The sequence below is a fragment of the Hippopotamus amphibius genome, chromosome 1 (assembly GCF_030028045.1).
Source record: "Hippopotamus amphibius kiboko isolate mHipAmp2 chromosome 1, mHipAmp2.hap2, whole genome shotgun sequence".
Lineage (NCBI taxonomy): Eukaryota > Metazoa > Chordata > Mammalia > Artiodactyla > Hippopotamidae > Hippopotamus > Hippopotamus amphibius.
Genome location: NC_080186.1, coordinates 96440460 through 96462793, shown reverse-complemented (window position 1 = coordinate 96462793; position 22334 = coordinate 96440460). Strand labels below are relative to the sequence as shown.

Genomic DNA, 22334 nt, shown 5'->3' with positions numbered 1-22334 from the left:
AGTGGCCCTACCAAGCTCCTCCCCCAAGAACTACACTCAGCATCTCAGCATCAAGCCCCCATAGCTTTGAACTGTGTCTGTGAGCATCTGTGCTTTATCTCTATTTATTTCATGTATCCATTAGCAAGATGTATACTAAGGTAATGGCTTCTTTGCTTTATACCATTTCAGCTTATGAAAGGTTTCATAGGAACACTCTGCTTTTGGACAGCAGGGGAACCTATATGAACAAACTTTGTTACTTCTTCACCAATTTACTACACCAAGCCCAAACTTCTTTGTCTTGTCACTTCCTCACAATTTTATCGTTTCTTTGTCTAAAAGGTATAAAAGCTGCTTGCTTTGGTCACTTCTTTGAGTCTCATATTTCTATGAGCTCCTGTATATACAAAATTATAGTGTATTTTTTCTCCTATTAATTTGTCTGGTGTCAATTTAATTAATAGGTCAGTCAAAGAACCAAGAAGGGAAAAGAGGAAAAGTTTTCCTCCCCTACACCAGCCAGTACATAGTTCAACATCGAGCCCAGATCTGATTCTGGTCCAATCAGCTGTAACCGGGCAGGGGGCGGTGCGGGGGGGGGGGGGGTGTCATATGGGACAAATATGGCAGCTTGAGCCTGTGCCTTCAGTTGGGTTTATAGAAAAAGAAAGATCTCGGTGTTGGGGGCAGGGGGAGAGAAAGATCAGTTTTGAGGTCATCAATTGTCCACAACTTTAGGGAGAATGGTGGCAGAAGAGGGGATGTGTCCGGGTCTTGGTGTTGATAATTTAAAGAAACGTAAGGTAATTGTGAGTAATCGTGTGGTTTGGCTTCAGGTCACTCTTAGCCTTTTATGCGTGAGCAGAGCCTCCTCCTCCACCACCAGCTGCCTCCCTGAGTCACTGTACAACTGTCAGCAAGAGGGAAGATTCCTGAAGCATGTGGCAGCGACAGTCTCCTCCCGCACCCCATAACCCACCCCCCTTCTGCCATACCCTAAACTAGAAACAACCCCACATGGTTGTCTGCCTTCTGGCAAAACTGGGCCTAAATATTTCCAGGAAAAGCGAATCCCTCTTTTTGTTGCAGTGTCCTCTAAAGAAGGAGAAACTGTCCCCTGCACCACACTCTCTCAGGCTTAAACTCCCATAGCCAGAGGCTACACAAGTGCAGGTATTTGGGGTAGGAATGAACCAGTCCAAACAGATCTGAGCTCAAACGAGTTTTGCTTCCTATTTTTAGGTTTTTGCCTTTCAAGAGAAGTTTTCTAGACTAGATTTTCCTGATGAACAGCCAGGTTTTAAGATTCAAAACTCTCTCTAAAGAGTCCAGAGACCTAAGCTTCCAGTTTTATCTCTATTACATTAGTCATGTGACCAGAGGCAAGTCCCTTCCCCACACTAGACATCTGATTCTTCACCTCTAGGGGAGGGAATTTGGAGTAGATGATCTCTACGCCTCTTTTCTTTTTGACCACCAGTTACCTAGCCTTTACTGGGACCACACATCAGCACTCAGCATCCTTACCTTGGCAGGTCACCCTGAACTCACAGCTGTCCCACCTCTGAAGGTTTAACTGCTCTCTTCTCTGCTTAATTTCTCTAGCACCTGAGTGGCCTCTGACCCTTGCCGGCCTTCACAAGGCGATTGGAATGCCCCTGCACTGGAGAGTCACTCACTGTTTTGTTTTTCTGCCATTTCTACCCTCTTGTGGGATTGTAGTCCTCAGCGTCCCTCCGCTTAGCCCCACACCCTCCTGACATGATCCTTCAGGAGAGTCCCATTCAGTTCCCCAGTGTCTACACCTGAAAGGCTGACCATCCATATCAATAGACTCCTCTGACCATCCATATCAATAGACTCCTCTGAAACCATGCACCTCAGGTTGGGACTTGAACCCATGTGCCGGGACTCAAACCCAGACTAAACCCAGCTTGGGACTTGAACCTACATGGCCAGGACTTGAACCCAGCCAAAACCCACCATCCTCCAGCTGAGATCACACAGCAGCTGGTTTCAGGACTTAATGAAGCTCAGGTTCTTGATGTCTCGTCACAGAAAGAATTTAGTGAGCAACAAAGTGATAGGTAAGAAGTGGATTTACTTGGAGAGAAACGCACTCCACAGACAGAGCGTGGGCCATCCCAGAAGGTGAGAAAGGCACCAGGGTATGGGTTTGTCAGTTTTTATAGGGGTGGGTGATTTCATAGATTAATGAGTGGGAGGAGTATTCCAGCTATTTTGGGGAAGGGGTGGAGATTTCCAGGAATTGGGCCACTGCCCACTTTTTGATCCTTACCGTCAGCCTTGGAACCGTCATGGCACCTGTGGGAGTGTCATTGAGCTTGCTGATGTGTTACAGTGAGTGTATACTGGGGCTCAAGGTCTAGTGCAAGTTGACTTGGCCGCCATCTTGGACCCATTTGGTTCTAATCAGTTTACGTCATGTCGTCGGACTATGTCATTCTTTCAAAGGTTGTGCCCTGCCCCCTTCCCTCCTGTTTCACCTCCATTGTCCCAGAGTGTGTAACTCTGAACTGAGGTTACCGCAGAGCCAGTCTGCAGAGGATGAAGGATGCATTGCGGCTGCCAGGCGTCCTGCAGACAGGCCCTCAGGGCCCTGATTGGCTGCTGCCCTCTGATGCTGTATGAGTGGGTCAGAGGACCCAGGCCCACTCCAGCAGGCAATCCCTCCCCACCTTGCAGCCTTGCCACCCGCCCCCCGCCTGTCCCGTAGTGCCTCTGCTTGCCTTCCTCATTGCTCTGGGAGTTCATTTGCTAGTGCTCCTAGTTTGTGCTCAGCTCCTCCAGTGGGCAGCTTGTCTCACTGAAGAATTCCAGTAGTCACACTGTGGGATGACTCACAGGACTCACAGTGAATGTGTGGATTCAGGGTCATCGGGCTGTTGGGATGCCTCTCTCTCAGTCCACCCTGAGAGATCAGTATATCCTCACCCAACTCCTTGGCTTTGGTTTGAACTTTCCAGGCAGAAGTCTCTGTCCTTCATTATACTTCCCTCTTAACCCCACTGTCCTTGTATCTTCCCAGTAGCTCGTCTTCTGGGGGACTCACTGGTCATACCTGGTACTGGAGGGGAAGGCCTCTCTGCATTCAGTTTATTCTCAAAGGAATGAGGCTAATGCGTGGGCCGCACCCAAAGAGAAAGAGACCAGGAGACTGTGTGGATGGCATGACTTCAAGAAGGGATGAGCAAGAGGTGGACCAAGTATGGCCCCATCACTGGAGGGGAGGTGGTCAAATCATAGCGTTTTCCAGGTAAGAGTGATGGAGCATCAATAGCTCTGTCCTCTAGAAACTTCCAAGCAACCTGGAAAGTGTTTATTCATTCATTCATTCAAGATTTACTGAGCTCCTGCCCTGATATAGTTTGTGTAGGCAATATAGAAATAAACAGATCCCTGGGACTTCCTAGGTGGTGCAGTGGTTAAGAATCTGCCTACCAATGCAGGGAACATGGGTTCAAGCCCTGCTCCAGGAAGATCCCACATGCCTCGGAGCAACTAAGCCCGTGCACCACAACTATTGAGCTTGTGCTCTAGAGCCCGTAAGCCACAACTATTGAGCCCGTGTGCTGCATCTACTGAAGCCCACACACCTAGAGCCTGTGCTCCGCAACAAGAGAAGGCGTGGCAATGAGGAGCCCACACACCACAATGAAGAGTAGCCCCCACTCACTGCAACTAGAGAAAGTCCATGTGCAGCAACAAAGACCCAACACAGCCAATAAATAAATAAATAAATTTATTTTATAAGAAAGAAAGAAAGAAAGAAAGAAAGAAACAGATCCTATCTCCTGCCTTCTAGGCTGCCACTTGAGGTAAAGAAACACAGAAATAGATGATTAAAGTACAATGTAGCACATCTTTAGAATGGGAGGAGGGTGCACTGGGGAAACTGGCCATACCTAATACACCTGAGACTGTGGAGCAACTGGGTCTTTCACACATCACTGGTAGAAACGCAAAAATAACACAACCACTTCGGAAGACAATTTGGCAGTTTCTTAAAAGTTAAATATATGCTTACCTTACAACTCAGAAATCCCATTCTTAGGTATTTGGAAAAATGAAAACATATGTCCACATAACAATCTCTACATGAGTGTTTTTAGCAGCTTTATCCACAATTGTCTAAAACTGGCAACAACCCAAACATCCTTCAACTGACAAATGGATACACAGACTATGGTACATCCATACTTTGGAATACTACTGAGCATTAAAAAGGAATGGATTTCAGATGCATGCAACCACGTGGATGAATCTCAAAAGGATTATGCTGAATGAAAGAAGCCAGGCTCCAGATTCCATTCATGTGACATTCTGGAAAAGGCAAACTAGAAGGGAAAAAATAAAACTCACCCAGATTAGTGGTTGTGGGAGGCGTGGTTGACTACGAAGGTGTACAAGAGAACCTTTTGGGGTAATGGGATGATTCTGTATCTTGATTGTGGTGATGGTTACACAATCGTTTGTGTTTGTCAAAAATCATACAACTGTACACTAAAAAAGAGTGTATTTTACTCTGTGTAAATTACACCCCAATAAAACTGACGAGAAAAAAAATATGATATGGTTTAGATACTGTGCTATAGGAAGGCCAAGGGGGTGTTTGCTCCCTCAGAAAGTGGCTCCGTCCTGGAGGTGAGGTAGGTGGGAAACGTGGCAAGGGGGATTAAAAACGGCGACTGAATTGAGAGGGTCACATCCTGCTAAAAGGAAGAGAACAAGATAGTGGCTAAGGGCCTGGCCAATCCTAAGAGAGGCTGAGATGAAGTTTCCCTGTTCAGGGAAGGAAGCTGGAGCCAGATTCTAAATGTACTTAGGGGTGTGTTTCTGTGGGGGTGTGGGGAGAGTGACGGTATCCGGAATGTACAGATTTAGGAAGGACCCATGTCCGTAAGCAGTGGCGGGGGTTGTGGGGGTGGAGGGAGGGACGGGCCTTGGATCCGCTGAACCCATGTACGTGAGCACAGCAGGGAGCCAGAAATGGACTTACGTGCCTCCGAGTTTGCCACTGCTTCAAAGAAAACCCCTAGACAGCACCTGCAGTATAAATAGCAAATGAGCAAACGCAACATTCTCCTGCACCAGAATGGAGCAAAGATGTTGGCCCTGAAGCAGCCTGAAGGGGTCCAAGAGCAGCCCCACTAATCCCCAACCCCTCCCAGTTGCCCCCTCAGCTCCCAAAAACCTAGCACCCCTCTTCCCAGCAGAGCCCACCCCCCATGGGCTCCTGAGCCACCTGCAGCCAAACGAGTGATGAACGGCAGCCCTTCCCAAGGGCGCTGCCCGCGGAGGCTTGCAGGCTGCTTGCTAAATGGACGCTGCAGAGGCTTCTGGGGCTGCTGCCGTTTGTTTTGCTGCAGGTCCCTTGGCAGATGCTGTTTGCTCGGCCTGCCCAGTGAGCCAAGGAGAAAAAGTGGGGTGCCCTGGAGGAACTAACCAGGCGATGGTGAGGGGACATCAAAAGGAGCAAATGCCCCCATGACCACAGTACATCAAGGCCTGGGGCCCTCAGGGCCAGAGGAAACCCACAATTTCAGGTATCTCCCAGTAGTGAGATCCTTTGGGGTACAAATGCCAAGGACTTCAGGGGGAGAACTGGCACCCATCACTAAGAGTGAATTTTAGCAAAGGGTCCAATCAGGCCAGGAATAGCAACAACAGCTGTGAAGTCATAGCTGAAGGCAGACTAGAGCTAGGCTGCTTGAGTTCAAAGCCCAGCCCTGCCCCTTATGGGTTCAGTGCCCCTAATGCTGCTAGGCAAGTTGTTTGCTATTTCTGAGCCTCCATTTCCTCATTGGCGAAAAGGGGGTAGTTATAGTACCTACCACCCAGGGTGGCTGTGGGGAGATAAATGAGTTGTCCTGTGTAAAGTGCTTAGAGCAAACCCAACCGATAGTAAGGACCCAAGAAGGGTAATCCACAATGAAGGATGGTGTTTAGGGAGGAGTTCCAAGCACATTCTGGGGTTGGACTTATTTGTGGGACCTGATTTGTTCTGCACTGTAGCCCCTCCCACCCCACCACCACCCCACTGTGAATATTTCAAGGTCAATTCAGTTCAGTTCATTTCAGCTCGCAGCAGTGCGGGAATCTGGATGACACAAAGCCTGATCAACTCTTTCACTTGCTTAGCAGGTTATTTCTCCTCCTGTTCCAGAGACTGGTGGGGGAATCGAGTGAATTGCACTTAAGCATATGAGTGCCTGCTCCACGGTATTCCTTCTGTCCTCACGCAGCGCTCAGGAGCCAGTCCCCCTTCTGTCCCTAGGTAACACCCCTGCACCACAGCCTGGCATTGCCATGTTTTTGGGAGGAGAGGGTCTAGTTCTGGGCAGGACCTAACCTGTCCTACCCACCTCCCAAGACCTCTCTCCTGGCTCTGAGTTCTTTGGGGCCCAGAACAGGCTCCCTGGTGCCTAATGAAAAACGATGTTTTCTTGGGCTCTCTCCTCAAACCTGTGAAGTTTAATATTTTGACATAAGCATGTCATGATTCAAGGAGCTTCAGTATGGGGTGACCATGCCCAGTGCTGCCTGGGGAGAGGGGCCTGGATGAGACTCTTGGGTGGCTGTCTCTAAAAGCCCCTTTGGGCTTTTCCAGCAGCCTTCAGTCCCAATGGCTGGGGCTGTCCTCTGGGTGAGATAGCTTTTTTTTTTTCCTGCTGCTGGAGACCTGCCAAGCCTGAGCATTCTCCTGGTTACCCATCAGCCACTTGCAAACCTGTTTTCCAAGGTTTCCAGCTTAGGAAGAGCCTACACACTACAAAGGAGAGATTTTTCTGGGGATTTTCAAAGAGTTGGGGGTCGGGGGAAAGGTGCAGGATAAAAGAAGTTCTAGTATAGCATCAATAAGTTATATTTGGATATTGCAACTGTTTTTGTACTTTATTTTCTTTTCCTCTTCTACTTTTTCTTTTACGAGTCCTTTTTAGAATTCCAACTTGCCGCATTGTACTGAGTCTAATTCATTCGACCAGGAGAATCGGGCAACTTTGTACTCAAAGAGCAGGCAAAACCCAGAGATAAAGAGATGCTTGCAAAGTGGCCTCCTCAGATGAATACCCCACACCTACTGTCTGTGATCACCTCCCCTCGCTCAAAGCGCAGAAGAATTTGGTTTTGTTTTAGGAAGGGAGACTCTTGCTTTACAGACCTTCTTTCTTTTCTCCCCCAAAGTAGACCTCCCCACTGGAAGAGCTGTTTCTTATTCTATATCTAACATTAGATTTTGAGTCTATCAGTCCCCCACGTGAAATCTCCCCCTCTAACTGGTCTTCTTTGTGTAAGGGCCACTCTGAACCCCAGAAACAACTGTGGGTCAGATGATGGCCTGATTTGGCGTGGCCCACATATTTCTGGGCGTCTGTCTGTCTGTCTGTGTTGCCCAGACGTGCTTCTACTTACCCTTGGTAATCCTTTCTGAACCAGGGGTGCCAAAGTAAATATCACACATTCTGTCTTCAGCAGCAGTCTTAGATGGCCAAAGAAACGTCAGCCTTGGAAAATAAACAGCCCTAATATTAGCCCAGACATGTGGACGTTTCCCCAGCAGGTGTGAAGAAAAAAAGAAGAAAAACTTAAATTCTCATGTATTTTTAAAGCATGCCTCCTGCACCCAAACCTCCCAGGGTGTCACTAAATGTATTTTGGCCCAAACAGCAGTTATTATCGTAACCCTTACCCAAGGGACGAGCCAGCATCCAGCCCTTGGTTCCTTGGGCTCAGGGCAAGCAGCTGTCCCCAGAACAGGTTGAGCAGCTCACATCTCCTGACCCCACATGTCCCCTCTGCCACGAGGCAGGCAGCAATTCTAGGGTCACAGCACATGGCCACTCCCTCTATCATAGAAAAATGTACAAGTGACAGATGCAGACAGGTCACTATGTAGACCCCAGATGTCATGCTGTCACCAATGAGCACTTACTGCATACAGCAGCAGTCACGCACAGTGAGTCATGAGGCCTGGGTACAGCACGCACCACTGTTCACAGGGCTCTATTCTCGGCACTGAGGCTCCATGGAGGCTCATAGTCTGGTGCTCACAGATCTGACAGTCCAGTTGAAGAGGCAGGACGTCTTTATCATGATAAGAGCTGGTAGTACTCAACTGTGCATATAAGTTCTGGAGAAAAGCTCCCAGGGAGGGGCAGCCCAGGGAGGATTACGGAGGCCAGGGCCCATGAGGTGCAAGAAAGAAATGGGATCTGAGCGGGGTCTTGGTGCAAACCTATACCTCAAGCAAGTAGGGAGGATCAGGAGCCTAGAGCAGAATCCGGAGAGGCAGGTTTGTTGAGTTTGATTAAAAAAAAACTAGGTGAAGCAGAAGCACAGCTCTACTTCATGAAAGCTAGAGCTTATCCTGTGGCCATTCGGGGGTCAGAGTAGGTTCAAGGAACAGGCTCAGAATGTAGGCTACAAGACTCAGGCAGTCCCTGTTGACCTGAACTTGACATTTACATTAACCAATGAGGCACCTGCAGGACAATGGTAGGCATCAGGGCAAGGTGGAAGGAGTCAGGGGAGAGGAGAGGCCAGGAAAGAAGAATAAGAAATAGCAAGCTTCCAATGAGGGCAGAAGACAAAGAGAACTCCCGTGGGATAAGGCAGCCAACAATATAAAGCAGTATACAATAAGTATCACATAATTGCTATAATACCCAAAGTCTGTTTTTTTTAAGCAAGCAGAAACATTTTTTAAATTATTCATTATACATCATATAATTATTATATTTTTATAATTTTAATAGCATGGAGTCAAAACCTGTGGAAGTTTCTCATTTAAAAGATTTCAAAACAAGTTAGAAAATTCTGTTTCCAATTCTTTTTTAAGTGTACAGATATGAGAGATTTAAAGGTATTACAAGCAGGGCTTTAGTCAAAATGGTGTAACAATGGAAACATCCAAACGTGTTTTCAAGTGCTCTTTCCTTAGCATGAGTTTACTTTTTGAGACGAAAAAGCATCACCTTTGTCTTGAAGGGACAGATCAGGAGTGCTTATTAAAAAAAATCAGACAGCCATTTGTCATCCCAGAGAAGGGCAATAAAAATTGAACATTTGTCTTCATAAGAAAAACATGTGATTCATCTGTAAGCTTGGTAACTTTTAAGCAGCTGTCTTGAGAAAACTGGGGACCTTCTATGTGATATGAAAGATCTTCCTAGTTACTCCATTTCCCATTGCAAAGTGATATAAAGACTTTATTACACTTTAAAGGCCTTATTTTTACAGAATTAATGCATCAATGACAACACAGCATTTTGCGCATGCCTGGCATAAACGTCTTTGCTGTGGAGTGAATGAACATCAGGTGTGTTTCTATCTTTGTAACATCACCTCAGGTTCCTCTTTTAATTCCAGTTAATAGTTATTATTACTAACAATTAAATAATAAAGCATTTTTAAAGGAAGTCATTTACTCTTCTCCCACAGGTCTTTCCTTTAGTGGTCCAAAAATCGTCCTTTCTCCTTTATTTCTAGTATTTAAACAAAATCTAGCAAATTCCATTAACTGAGATGTTAGAAATCTCTATACATTTTTTAAAAAATAAGCAGAGATTTATTTATTATTAAATTTTATTTATTGTTTGGCTGCGTTAGGTCTTCTTTGCTGTGTGCGGGCTGTCTCTAGTTGTGGCGAGTGGGGGCTACTCTTTGTTGCAGTGCGTGGGCTTCTCTTGTTGCAGAGCATGGGCTCTAGGCACGAGGGCTTCCGTAGTTGCAGCACATGGGCTCAGTAGTTGTGGCTCACGGGCTCTATAGCTCAGGCTCAGTAGTTGTGGGTGCACAGGCTTAGTTGCTCCGCGGCATGTGGGATCTTCCCAGGCCAGGGATCAAACCCATGTCCCCTGCATTGGCAGGCGGATTCTTAACCACTACGCCACCAGGGAAGTCCCAGAAATCTCTATACTTTTAATCAAACATAAAACAAACTTCCTATAAGGCATATTTTTCCTTAATACTTATTTCTTAAAATTTTCTGCGATATTTTCTATGCATCTTTCAGTAACGCCTGACAAAAGTTTGCATTTTTGTTGCCATATGGTTTTTGTGCATTATTTCAGTCGTTTTTTCATGGTAGAAAAAGCAAGGGTTTCCCTAAGGGCATGGGGATTTTTGTGTTTTGCAATTGCTAAGAAAGACCAATATGTGTTTATCATGACATTTAATGAAATTTTGTTAAGTGCTGGGGTAAGTATTGTAATAACTGAGCATCCATGAAATTATTAAGGAAGTTTATTTTCATGGTCTAGATGCTAAGTTTTTAAATATCCTCCTAACTGGAAAGCTTTCTGCTACCATTAGCTAATATCTCAAGGCAAAAATGCTTAGGTCAAAAACCTTCATTAACAGTAATAAATGTCAACCTTATTTCAGGGATTTATTGTTTCATACCCAACGAGTTGTCATTGCTTTTGCCTTATAATATAACTAATAAAGAGCTTAACCAGGAGGAGAAAGGCCATTCCATATATTTTCTTATTGTTTCTTATGTTTGCATTATTGATAATATCTCTAATCAGATTTCTTAGCAGGTCTCTTTTAAAGCATTTGCTCATTTTGCGAAGATTATATAGGTACATAGTATGCGCTCAGAAGGATGGTGGTTGAACTGAGAAAGATCTGACAGATGATACAGTCCTCAGCTCATCATTTCCTCCTTAAAAAGCTCAAGCCCTTACAGATCCCAAAGGGTTGAGATTCATACTCAGCTTATCCATCAGTGGGGAGCAGTCTCATAGCCTCAGTAGTTTAAAATGGGGAAGAGAGAAGATTCTATCCCCAGGTTTGGGAAGGTCAAGTTTTTAATTCTCAGGGAGTTTTCAGCCAAGAAGCACTTGCCTGGATGCCATATTCTCCCTTGGGAGGAGTAAAAGCAGTTCATGGGACACTTCTTCACTTTCCCCCTGAGTGATATATACAGACGAGCAGTGGAGGAAGAGCTTGGCTGAGGCTGAGATGCACGCCTAGGGCTGCCGGGAGTTTTGCTGGGAGAGTTCAGCCCCAGTTTCTTTCCTGGATAAATGGGGTGATCTGATCCGAGCTGGCCCAGCTTTAACCCCAGAGGAAGTGAGCCTGGGGACAGAACCAAGACAGGAACTGCATATTGGTTGGCAAGGCTTCAAATACACAAAAAGGCACAGCCCTCTGGCAATCTTTAGGTGTCAGTTAGGATTACATTTGCCTTCCCATGTAACAGAAACTCATGCTGGCTTCCCCAAATGGGGCTTTTATTTTTGTCATATAACAAGAAGTCAGGAGGTAGGGAGTCCAGGGATATTGTCAAGAAAGTCCCAGAGGACCTCAGAGCATCCCAGCTTCCTGCTCTGCCATCCTAGCACAAGGCTTTTTTTCCCAGAGTCATGAGCCAGCTGCTCCATTACCACTCATCTCCTCATTCTAGGCAGGAAGAAGGGGAGGGGTGCGGCCCAAATGCAGTCTTCTCCTCTCAGGCCTTTGCCTTTTACTAAGGGATGGACAGCCTTCGTAGGGACGTTTACCTATATTTTATTATCTGTCCCTGTGTAAATCTGCAAGTGAGCTTGAGAGATCAGATATTTCAACTGAGCACATTACTGCCCCCACATTTAGCAAAGATTAAGGGGAGAATGGATTCTAGATACACTAGGAGGGTCTGGGCTGTCTCTAGTGTGTCAGCGTGAACCACCCATGCTTCAATTCGATATTGAATAGACTGACCCTTGCTTTCCCACAGTCCCATCTCAAAAGCCTTTTCATCATGCTTTGGACAACACATTACTTTAAAATCTTGTCAAGAAGCATCACATGGGGAGAAAGTCTTGCAGTGGGCTCCTAGTGCACCCAGCCATGCCCCTGTGTTGGCCCATGAATCACTCCTGAAATGTTTCCATGGGGCTGGCAGGAGTCAGGATGCCTGGGCCCAGCTTTGGTTTACTCTGGGCTCCTCCATGTCCTTGACCTACCTTACAAGTTCTTGAGGAGGACAGATCCAATTCATAAATAACTAGAGCCATCTGTGAGAGACTGGGCAAAGGCTGAGCCTTGCTGGCGGACCTACAGCATCCACCCCTGCTCTTTGGCGGACTCCGGGTGGGCGTGCAGCCCAGCAGCCCCAGAGGGCATTAGGTTTCAGCATCCAAGAGACTGTGTGTGGCAGGCGCTCCCAGACAAGATAAGCTTCGGAGTGTCAGCAGGGGGTGCTCAGGGCTGAGGGGCTAGATTTGCATAAAGCTCTGATTTTCTCCAGCACCTTGGTGGACTGCCGCTTCTACTCCAAGCCCCTTCCAAGGGTGATATCTACAAGACTTGTAGAGTTTGCTCTAACTGAATTGAAGTGATATTAAGTTTGTTCAAACACTGTTTTAAGAATTTTTGCTCTGTCCTCATGAAAGTAGCATAACATGGATGACTCTGAGCAGAGCTAATAATTACCTGTGTGGATAATTAAAAGAGGAATGACAGGTAGTGTTGGTTTTTTCCTCATTGTCAAATAAATACATACGCACTGCTGAAAATTTAGAAAGTACAGAAAAGTTTTAAGAAGCAGGAAACAAAACCCCTTTATAAATCTTGGGACCAATATGTAGCATGTATATACACATGTATGTACATGTGTATGTGTGTGTGTGTATATATATATACTGTTTGTGTGTGTGTATGTTGTATCCCCATACAGTGCCTATTCTGCTCCCAATATCATTCTCCCATTCTTCATTCCTACCATAATGTTATTTAGGGTAGTAATGTGCCCAGGTAAAAGGTGACATTTCTTAAGCTCCCTTACAATTGGCAAGTGATAATGTGTTATAAGTGGAACTTAGATGGGCTTTCAGGAAGACCTCTAACGGAGAGGAGGGGGCAGACAGGGCTAGCATGCATACCCTTTTGCTCCTTCCTTATCCTTCTTTTTCTGCCTGGAATGTGGATGTAATGGCTGGCAATCCAGCAGCCATCTTGGGTATTTTAGGATTGAACTGTGTGCTAACAACAGTGATGCAGAAAGCTAGAAGGAACCTACATGCCTGATGACCTTACTGACCTATCATATAGCCCTGGAATACCTGCTTCTGGACTTCTTATATGAAAGAGGATAAACCCTTAGTTTGTTTAAGTCACTGTGATCATGTCTCTGTTAACAACAACTAAAAGAAATTCTTAGCTGATCCAGTGCCTGACACAGAGCAAATATCCTACAAAAGTTTGGGACAGCACATTTCCCTAGAAAGAGCTTTTGGTGATGAGAAGAAGAGTGGGCAAAGAACCCTGGCCATCACCAACTCTCTGAGTGACCAAGTTTCATGCTCTCTCTGGGCCTTAGCTTATTTTCTGTGAAGTTCAAGGATCAGGCTAAATGCTCTCTAAGAAATTCTTTGGGCTTTTATTCCTCTCAATATATGGGCTGGACAGAACTGGGTGCTCTTCTGATTTTACCTATTACCAGTTTTGTAACTGTCTGTGGGTTACTTAGCCTCTTGGAGCCTCAAATTTTTTATCTGGGTTGCCTAACATATCAGGTACACAGGAAATGTTTGTTGAATGAATGGGAAAATCGTGGACCATGCTACCTGTCTTGGTTGCCTCCCTGCATGATAGCAAGGATAAAATAAGATAATCCTACATAGTGCCAGCTGGAAGAGTAGGTTTCTGTGATTCAACTGGCTCCAGGAATGGGTTGACCTGGCCTCCCCCAGCCCCACACAGAGCTTGTGTTCTAAGTATTTGCCAGGACTGCCCTCTACTACAAAATGGCCCTGCCACCTTCCTCCCTAAGCAGCTTCCAGACTTCTTTTTGGGTGGCTAAAGTCCTTAGGCAAAGGAATAGAGAGAAAACAAAATCAGTCCTATGACAGGTGTGAGGGAGAAATAGAATCAATATCAATCCCTCCCTGAATGAAGTTCCAGACAGAGCATTCTCCATCTCCTGGCTGACCCCTTCTGAGGATACCAGAGACTCAGCCATCATTTGCCTTCAGGAGAGGAAGCTATGGCCATCCATGGAGCTCCTTGATTCCCATTGGCCCAGAGCTCTACCTGTGCCGTTGTTTCCCAACAGGAAGTTCAGTTGCCCTGCTGCTCAATCTCCATGGCAACCCTAGCTTTTGAGACACTGAATGGAAACTGCTAGTGTGGGGAGGCCAGTAGCAGAATACTGATTTGCCAGGGTGTCTGTAACAACGACTGCATCTCAATACCTTTCCAGATACCCAAAGAGCTAAAAATACATCTGGCTCCGTCTAGGGCTCTCCAGCCAGGCTAAGCATCTTAAAGTGCATCTGTGCTGACTCTGACCTGCTAATATTAGTTATCTTCGATAACTTGAGCTTGGGGGACATGGAGTAGAGCATTGAATGCAAAATTGCAGAGCACAGGTCTGGGGGGGTATGTTGGAGAGAAAAAGGTGGAGGAGTGAGGAGGATCTCCTGAGAGGAAACCAAGGGGGTGTGGAGGGACAGCCAGCAGAGCATGTTGAATCCTGACTCTGCAGAGCGTCAGTGAACTTGCTGGCCCCACTCAGGTGATCCAGGCATTTGTTCATTCAACAAACATATGTTAAGTCCTACTCTGTTCCAGATTCTGTGCCAGGCACAGGGCTTACAGGTGTGAAAATGAATGCATATGTTCCCTGCTTTTAGCAGAATTTACAGAATGTTTTGAGATTATCCTGGAAAGTGCAGACATATTACATGTACACCTGGAGTGAGCTTCTTCAACTTGAAGATTATTTTATCAATACATATAACCTTGGCAGTGTTTCCAACATATTGTAGGTGGTGAGCTAATACTGGGTTGAATGTAATGGGATGGAATCTAATGGCATTGCTGCCACGGCTGTGGCCTCTTCTACCCCAGCACAGCAGCCCTCTTTGTGGTCCTCCCCGAGTTTCTGGCCAGCTCTGCAGCGTGTGCTCAGGCTGTGACATACTATATTGGGAATAGATGAGATGACTGCACCACTAAAGGGGCTCAGTGTGACAGGTTGAATTAATTCCTGGTCTCCTTGGCAGGATCTACAGACAGTCCTCCCCTCACCCCATTTCTTTTCTGTAATCACTGCACATGTCATTCAATTAATTCTGCATTTCCCAGAGCAGGAAGCTGTGCAGAGTTTAGAGCAAGCAGTTTGTGCCAGGGCTGCTCTCAAAGAGCAGGTGTCACATACCCAGCCCTGGTCTCCGCTCCAATGCCGGCCTCCTACACAGGCAGATAAGCCACAGATGGAGAAATGGAAAGTCACAACTCTTTGGGGCTGTTCCTGGATACACAGTAGGTGCTAAGGAGGCATATGAAGAGCCCACAAATGATGCACCAGGTCATGTGAGGACGCCACCATGACCCTGACTGCCTTCCTGAGCCTCAGTGGGTGAGATCTTGCAGCTGAGTGATTGCCTTGAAGCAGAGAGAAGGGGCTGGGCTCCTGGGTGCCCCTCAAATCCTCCAGGCTGTCTGGTTGAGAATGTAACCATGTAACCTAATTCTCTTTTTTGGCAAAGCAGCTCTGGATATGCCCGATGGGAGCAACCGCTGCCCAGAGGGACCAGCTCTGCTTCTGGTTCCCTCCTGCAACTCTGTGGGCAAAACTGCAGTGGCGTCTCCTTCTGCCTTGATTGTTTCCTCTTTTATGTGAGGTGATGGCATGTCTTAGATGGTTTTCCTCCCCTGCCCCACTGTGGGTATCTCGGGGTTGGTCTGGACCTGATCACCTGCCCCTACTGGTGGCTCCCTGCAGGGCCATGGGACCAAGACCCAGCATGAACCTTTGAGGGTTACTGCGAGGGTCCTCGCTTGGACCAGGATGTCGCCACGTGCTGGACTCACTGGGGGCTTCAGCTGAGATGTTTCTCACCACCCCCACTCTCTGACTCAAGCTGCCCTCAGAGCCAGTCTGATGACACCCTCAATAAGATACCAGCAGGACCCTTCTCATGGCTGGGGTCCTGGGCTGGAGGAAGAAACAGTAAACTCAGCTGACCGGGGATACCATTCATGGAAACAGATGAGTCTATGTCTGTGGCCCAGCAGAGGAAAGAGCCCTCCACTTGGGGACAGAAAATTTGGGTCCCAGCCCTGCTATTCAACCAACCAGCTAGTCACCTCAGCTATGGCTGGTCCCTCAGAACCTGTATAGCCACCTCACGAGGTTCTCAGGAAGATTCACCAAGATAGTGCATACCCAAAGGCTTTGCACGATAACAAATACCAAATATGTGGAATATATTCAATACCTGCTTTTTGGTCGGCACTGTGCCGGATGGTACGGCAGACACCTGTACTATCTAGACTTGACATCTCAGGGCCGTAAGTGGCATGACGTCTCAGATGATTGGTTGTTGGTCTTTATGAAACTGCTCTCCTTCTTGGGTGGGATTTGAGTCCGCAATCCCTGACTTAGCAGGAGGTTCGAACCCACTGTCTTTTAACTGAAACTGCTCACCTAGTGTCAGGACTTACTGAAGCTCAGGTTCTTTTGTCTTGGTGCAGAAAGGATTCAGTGAGAGGCAAAGCGGCAGGCAGAGAGTGAGTTTATTCCCATAGGATGCTCTAGAGGAACACAAGCAGGCAAGCGAGAAGCCTCTGCCCCGAGGACGGACAGGGCTTTATTTTTAAAAACGAAAGAAAAGTGGGGATGGGGAGAAGACCGCCTTCTTCCTCCTTCTTTGGCAGACGTCAGGGCTTACAGTATTAGTTCCTGCTTTGGCCCTACATGGCTTAACCAGGGCTGTCATGGAGCTAGCACATGTGCATTAGCAGAAGAGGGGTGACAGACACTACAATATAACTCCTCCCAGGTTTTGGTATAGTGTCCCCTTTCACCCATTTTTCCCCCTTTCACCTATATTTCTGTCTTGGCTACACACAGAGATGCTGCTCTTCAAGGACTATTAACTCCTTAGCTTCTTGTTAACAAGATTCAGATCCTGTGTCTATTGTCTTGTGTTTTAACTCTCAGGGTCTGCGGCTTGAGTGTGCCTGGTGCTTGGATGCACCTGGTCTTCCTTCAAGGTAGATCGTTGCTAGGTTACTGGATTCTTTTCTTGAGTGGTCATTAGCTTACAACAGTCTCCCAAACGCCCTTAAAATCCCTTCCTGTCCTTAATCCCCTTCTGGGATTTCTAAACTGACTATTTAATTATCCTACTCTATCCCGATCACTCAGGGAAGGCAAGAAGGGGCAGGAACAAGACCTACGCGTGTGAAGTAAGCCAAAGCCATAGTGAAGTGCCCTTACGTTTAATACAAGCAATGGGGGCTTAGGACGGAGAGAAAGGGGCAGGTGGACATGGCCTAGGACGTCAGGGAAGGCTTTGTGGAGAAGCCTGTTTGAAGTTGGACTGCAGAGATACTCCGTGTTGGCTTCAGAGAGTTGGCTGAGAGGATGAGGGTGAAGTGTGCTGAGGGTGGAGGGACCTAGTGAGCACAGGTAAGGGGGCTGTGAGGGTAGACAGCCTGCCCAGCAGCGAGACAAGACTACAAAGGCTGGGCTTTGGCTCTGATTTCGGGTCTGTCCATCAGCAGTTGTTTGCCTTGGACGAGCTGAATTAGCCTTAGTCTCAGTTTCTCGATTTACGAAAAAATTGATAACAATACCTGCCTGCAATGACCAGTGTGAGGAGTACGTTGGATCCAGGCCATGGTTCTGCAGCTCACTAGCTTCCTGACCCACACTAGATCACTCCTCTGAACCTCAGACGTCTCGTCTTTAGAGAGGGCATCACACCTCCTCCAAAGGGTGATGTTAGGATTAAAGGAGCTCGTGTCATGAACTATTTGGCAGAGCAAATGCCCAGTGAATGTGAAAATATGCCCGATCCACTCTAGAGAGGTAGGCTATTGGGAAGTTTTTTGAGTGGAGAGGAAGGGTTTGAGCTGAGGCCTCTGCCCTCTCCCCTGTGACCCAGGGAGAGCATTTCTGAGCGCACCATGTATCCAAGAGGGAGAAACCAGTGGGGAGCGGAGCATCTCTCCACCCCTCCCAGGTTGAAGCCAGTGAGTTGACCAGGGTAGCCACAGCCCTCGCAGGGCAGACTCTCATCCCCTGAACCCAAAAGACCAATTTAACGACTGTAACCAAGGCAGGAAAGGAATTCAGAGCGGGCAGTCCTCTGGCAGTCACTTTTGGGTTGCGAGCCTCATTTCTTTGTTGGAAGAGACAAGAAATCATTTTGGTGGATTTATTTTCTTGCCGGCACACTGAATCACAGAACCTGGACAGCCTTTCCCAGCCATGAAGCCTCTGAGTTCACCAAGCGCCCCTGCTGAGGCCCGGGAAAAGCAATGCACTCAAGCTGCCCAGGGCCACTAGGCTCTGGGCACCTGAACCGAGAGTGGGAGTGGGCGCGGTGGGCTGCACAGGCCCCAGGTTGACGCAGAGCTTATTCCTCTACCCCCCACCCCTTCCTACCACCAGTCTTCAGAGAGCCACACAGAGCAGCCCGACAGCTCACCATAGTGGGCTTGGTCTCAAAGTTCCCCTGATGGAGGGGTCCCCCCTTTCACTCATTGGGTCAGGAGAGGCAGCCTGAGGTGAACCAGGACCCTGGACCCGGATACACTGATGTCAGGTCTCCTTTACTGATGAAGTATGAAGTGGTCAGCGAGAGCCTTAACCTTTCGGTGCCCCATTTTCTTTGCCTGCACAATGGTTTGCTGTCCTGCCCTGCTCATCCTGTGGGGTCGATATCTGGGCTAATGCTGTCTGTCATCCTAACATCTTACAAATAATCATGAATGCCCAAGTCACTTAAGTGCTTCCTTCTCTCTTGGGCAAATCATCCCAAATCCTTGCCCTCCAATCAAATTTGAATCCGGTCTCTCTTTCTGAACACATTTTCATGTTCATAGACTGTGGCGCTCGAAGCCCTCTAAACAGACCGTCCTCTAAGCTGAGCTGACTAGTGCAGCTGGGGGTTGGGGTGGCTTCGCGTGGAGGTCCTGCAGGGACTCTGGGCTGGGCTCCCCTTCCTGTTGGCACTTCCGCCTACCTTCTGGCTGTGGGCAGCTGCCACCCCAGATACCTGGCTCTTTCCCTCTGCTTGTCCACCTCCCCTCCCTGCCTGCGACGTGGTCCTCATCCACTTGTCCTGATGCTAGAGTGTTAGCCAAGCCTGCAGCTGAGCCCAGTGTGTCCTGACAGTCCAGGGACTTGGCCTCAGAAGCAGCCACCTGCCTCCCTGCCTCTGGGCTGGGCTGAGCCTCCCCCGCTCCTCCCAGAGAAGCCCTGGTTTCCTTCCCAAGGACGAGGCTTCTCCTGGCCGAGGGGCTGTGTCTGAGCCCACAGCACCTTGGGAGCAGGTCCTGCTTCCCTCTTTTCCCTCAGGTTCGAGCAGGGTGCCTAGCTGGGCGCCTCACTCAGAGGCAGTGTGTCTGTGGGATGACTGGGTGAATGCATACTTGTGCTGAAGGCCTCACAAAGAACTCCCCCACTTGGGATTTGCTTTTCCTCAGGCATGAAATCCCTACCAACATTAAAAGCCCCTCCTCCCCTTCCTTGGGCCAGCCACGTGGGCATATTTCTCCAAGAGGATAATTCCACTACTTTTCCTGGGAGTTTCCAACCCCAAAATGGCTCAGGCTTGCGCAGTGGTGCCAAATGTGGCACAAAAATTATTCTGAGCAGCTCACAGCCTAGTCTTACACAAATAGTGAAGTCGGGAGGAGGATTCCAGCTTTCTCTTTCTTCCTTCCCATCTTCCCTACTGTCATTGATTGAGTCACTCATTGAATTATTGATTCAGTTACAGAGCACCAAGCACTGTCAGGTGCAGTTTATACAAAGGGATGACGTAAACTGTGCGGCCAGGAGGGAGCTTGTCTGTAAACCAATAGAGCAAAGTGTTGGGCCGCCTACTCCAGGGAGTCCCGGAAGCCCAAGGAAGCAAGGAGGAGGGACCCCTCCTGGGGGTATGGCTGTGAAGACTTCTGGGTGGAGAAGAGGCTTGGTGGGGGGCAGCCATGCTTCACCAGTGGACGAGGGAGGGCTGGTGATGTGGGAGGTGGAAGGGTGGAGACCAGGGAAAGAGGAACCATGCCTGGGAACGCTGGAAGACAGTGTGTCATGTGACAGGACAAAAGGGGGAGTGATGACCCATTCTTCTGTCAGCAACTGTTTCTTGCTAAAGTGTTAAATGCTCATTAAGGAACGTGTTAAATGTTAATTAAAGGTGTAATTGTGAATTAAGCTTTAAGGTGTGGCCTCTCCTTTTGAGGACTGTGTTTGTTTTCATTACCTGCTATCTGGGAAGAGTGTGGCTGACGGGGGTTCAGAATTTGACTGCAGTCACTACCTATAACCTTGAGCAAGTCATTTAGTTTCTGGAACCTTCGATGTCTATAAAATGGAGACAATAATCTCCACCCGATAGAGTTGTTTTGTGGGTTAAATGAGATATCATATGGAAAGGGCCTAGCTTAGAGCCAGTACAACACAGGTGCTCAGAAATCTTGCTTTTACCTCAAAAAATTAAATACAGAATTACCATATGATCCAGCAATTCTGCTTCTGGGCGTATACCCAGAAGAACTGAAAGTTGAAGAGATATTTGTACACTTATTATTCACAAGAGCCAGAAGGTGGAAGCAACCCAAGTGTTCATCAGCGGATGAAGGGATAAACAAAATGAAACAAAATGTGAGAGAGACATCACACACACACATGCACACACGCACGCATACACCAAACACACACAATGGAATTTTTTCAGCCTTAAGAAAGAAGGAAATTCTGACGCATGCTACACTATGGATGAACTTTGAGGACGTTACGTTAAGATAATCACAAAGGGACAAATACCACATAATTCCACTTATATGAGGTACACTGAGTAGTAAAATTCATAAAGACAGAAAGTAGGCTGGTGGTTGCCAGGGCTAGGGGGCAGGGGGAATGGGGAGCTCTTTACAGGGTACAGAGTTTCAGTTTGGGGTGATGGAGAAGTTCTGGAGATGGATGGTGGTGATGGTTGTACAGCAATGCAATTGTAGTTAATACCACTGAACTATACACTTAAAATAATAAATTTTGTTATGCATATTTTATTACAATCTAAAAAAGAGCAGTGTTGCTTTTATTCTTCTTCTCCAGCAGCAGAACCTCTACCAATTTCTCTTTCCTTTTTAAGGAAAGCAGACCAGGACAGGCTTGGTGAGACACTCCCAGAAGGTCGCCAACCCACGCTTAATGCCTAATTCTCAGTGGATCCTGCCCAGACTCCCAGAGGGAGTTTGAGGAGTCGATGTTCCATCGAGGCTGAGGAGTCTATAGATCAGGCTCCCTGGAAGGAAGCCGGCTGCGGGCTGGAGCTGGTCAGAGGGAGAGGAGGCGGATTAAAATTCACAGAGTGTCCTCTGTGTGCTGGGCAGAGCGCTCCGCAGGTGACAGGCATACAAATGACAAGCTTCCGCCCTCAAGGAATTCAGAATCAACTTGCACCTTTACCTGCAGCATGCCTTCTCCACTGTGGAGATGGCGAGGAGGATCAAGGGAAAGATACAGTTTTTCAATTGTCTACCTGGACTCAGGGCCCAGAGGTTTTTCCAGGGCCCCCTGAAGACTTGGCTTCTGAGGCTAGAAGTCCTCTCTGTCCAGACCCTAAGGAGTAGTCAGGTTTGTTTCGGGGGATCTTCACAGCACTGTCTGGCAAAAGCCCAGGCCAGGGAGCAGCAAGGGAAGGGAAACCGACCAGATCACCCTGCTTCCTGCAGCCCCCTGGGTGGGTGGGGTTGGAAGGACCTCCCCTTGAGCTGATTGAAGGGACTTGCTTTGGCCAGCATCCTCTTGGGATCACAGGCCCCAAAAATAGAAAGTCTTCATGGAGATCACCCAAATAATTCAAGGCCCTGGAAAGAGGATCTCATTTTTCTTACATCTGCAACTTCCTGGCATATGGCAGATGGAGACCCCGCTGCAAAAGTGTGGTTGGCAGTTTAAACATAAGGTCCCAATTTCACACAAGTGCTTTCTATTAATTCAACAAACATTTATCGAGCCCCTACTTAATACCAGGCATGTTAATAATTCAGTCTCTGTACTTAAGCAGTACAAGAGATAAGAGACCTAAGTATAATTTCTAAAAAGTTAAAAGTACAAATCTCATACAAGTATAGAATGAACATGAGTCAAAGATTTAACTGAGCTCACTAATTAACAAGGGAACCAGGACTTCCTAGGTGGCGCAGCAGTTAAGAATCTGCCTGCCAATGCATGGGACATGGATTCGAGCCCTGCCCCAGGAAGATACCACATGCCGCAGAGCAGCGAAGCCCGTGCGCCACAATTATTGAGCCCATGTGCCGCAACTGCTGAAGCCCACACCCTTTGAGCCCATGCTCCACAACAAGAGAAG

The 22334-nt window shown here is 47.5% G+C and overlaps 1 protein-coding gene across 3 annotated transcripts in view; it reads right to left on the bottom strand.

Annotated features, from left to right (window-relative positions):
* KCNC4 (potassium voltage-gated channel subfamily C member 4) overlaps positions 1-22334 on the bottom strand; it is a 63876-nt gene that overhangs the window by 5475 nt on the left and 36067 nt on the right. For 2 of the 3 annotated variants that reach the window (XM_057729414.1, XM_057729945.1), the window contains one exon: positions 21074-21291. The exons of the other annotated variant lie outside the window; for it this stretch is intronic. In XM_057729414.1, the coding sequence (XP_057585397.1) occupies positions 21248-21291 (44 nt within the window). In that variant the 3' untranslated portion in view covers positions 21074-21247. Of the gene's footprint in view, positions 1-21073; positions 21292-22334 lie in introns of those variants that run through there. 3 annotated transcript variants of the gene reach the window in all.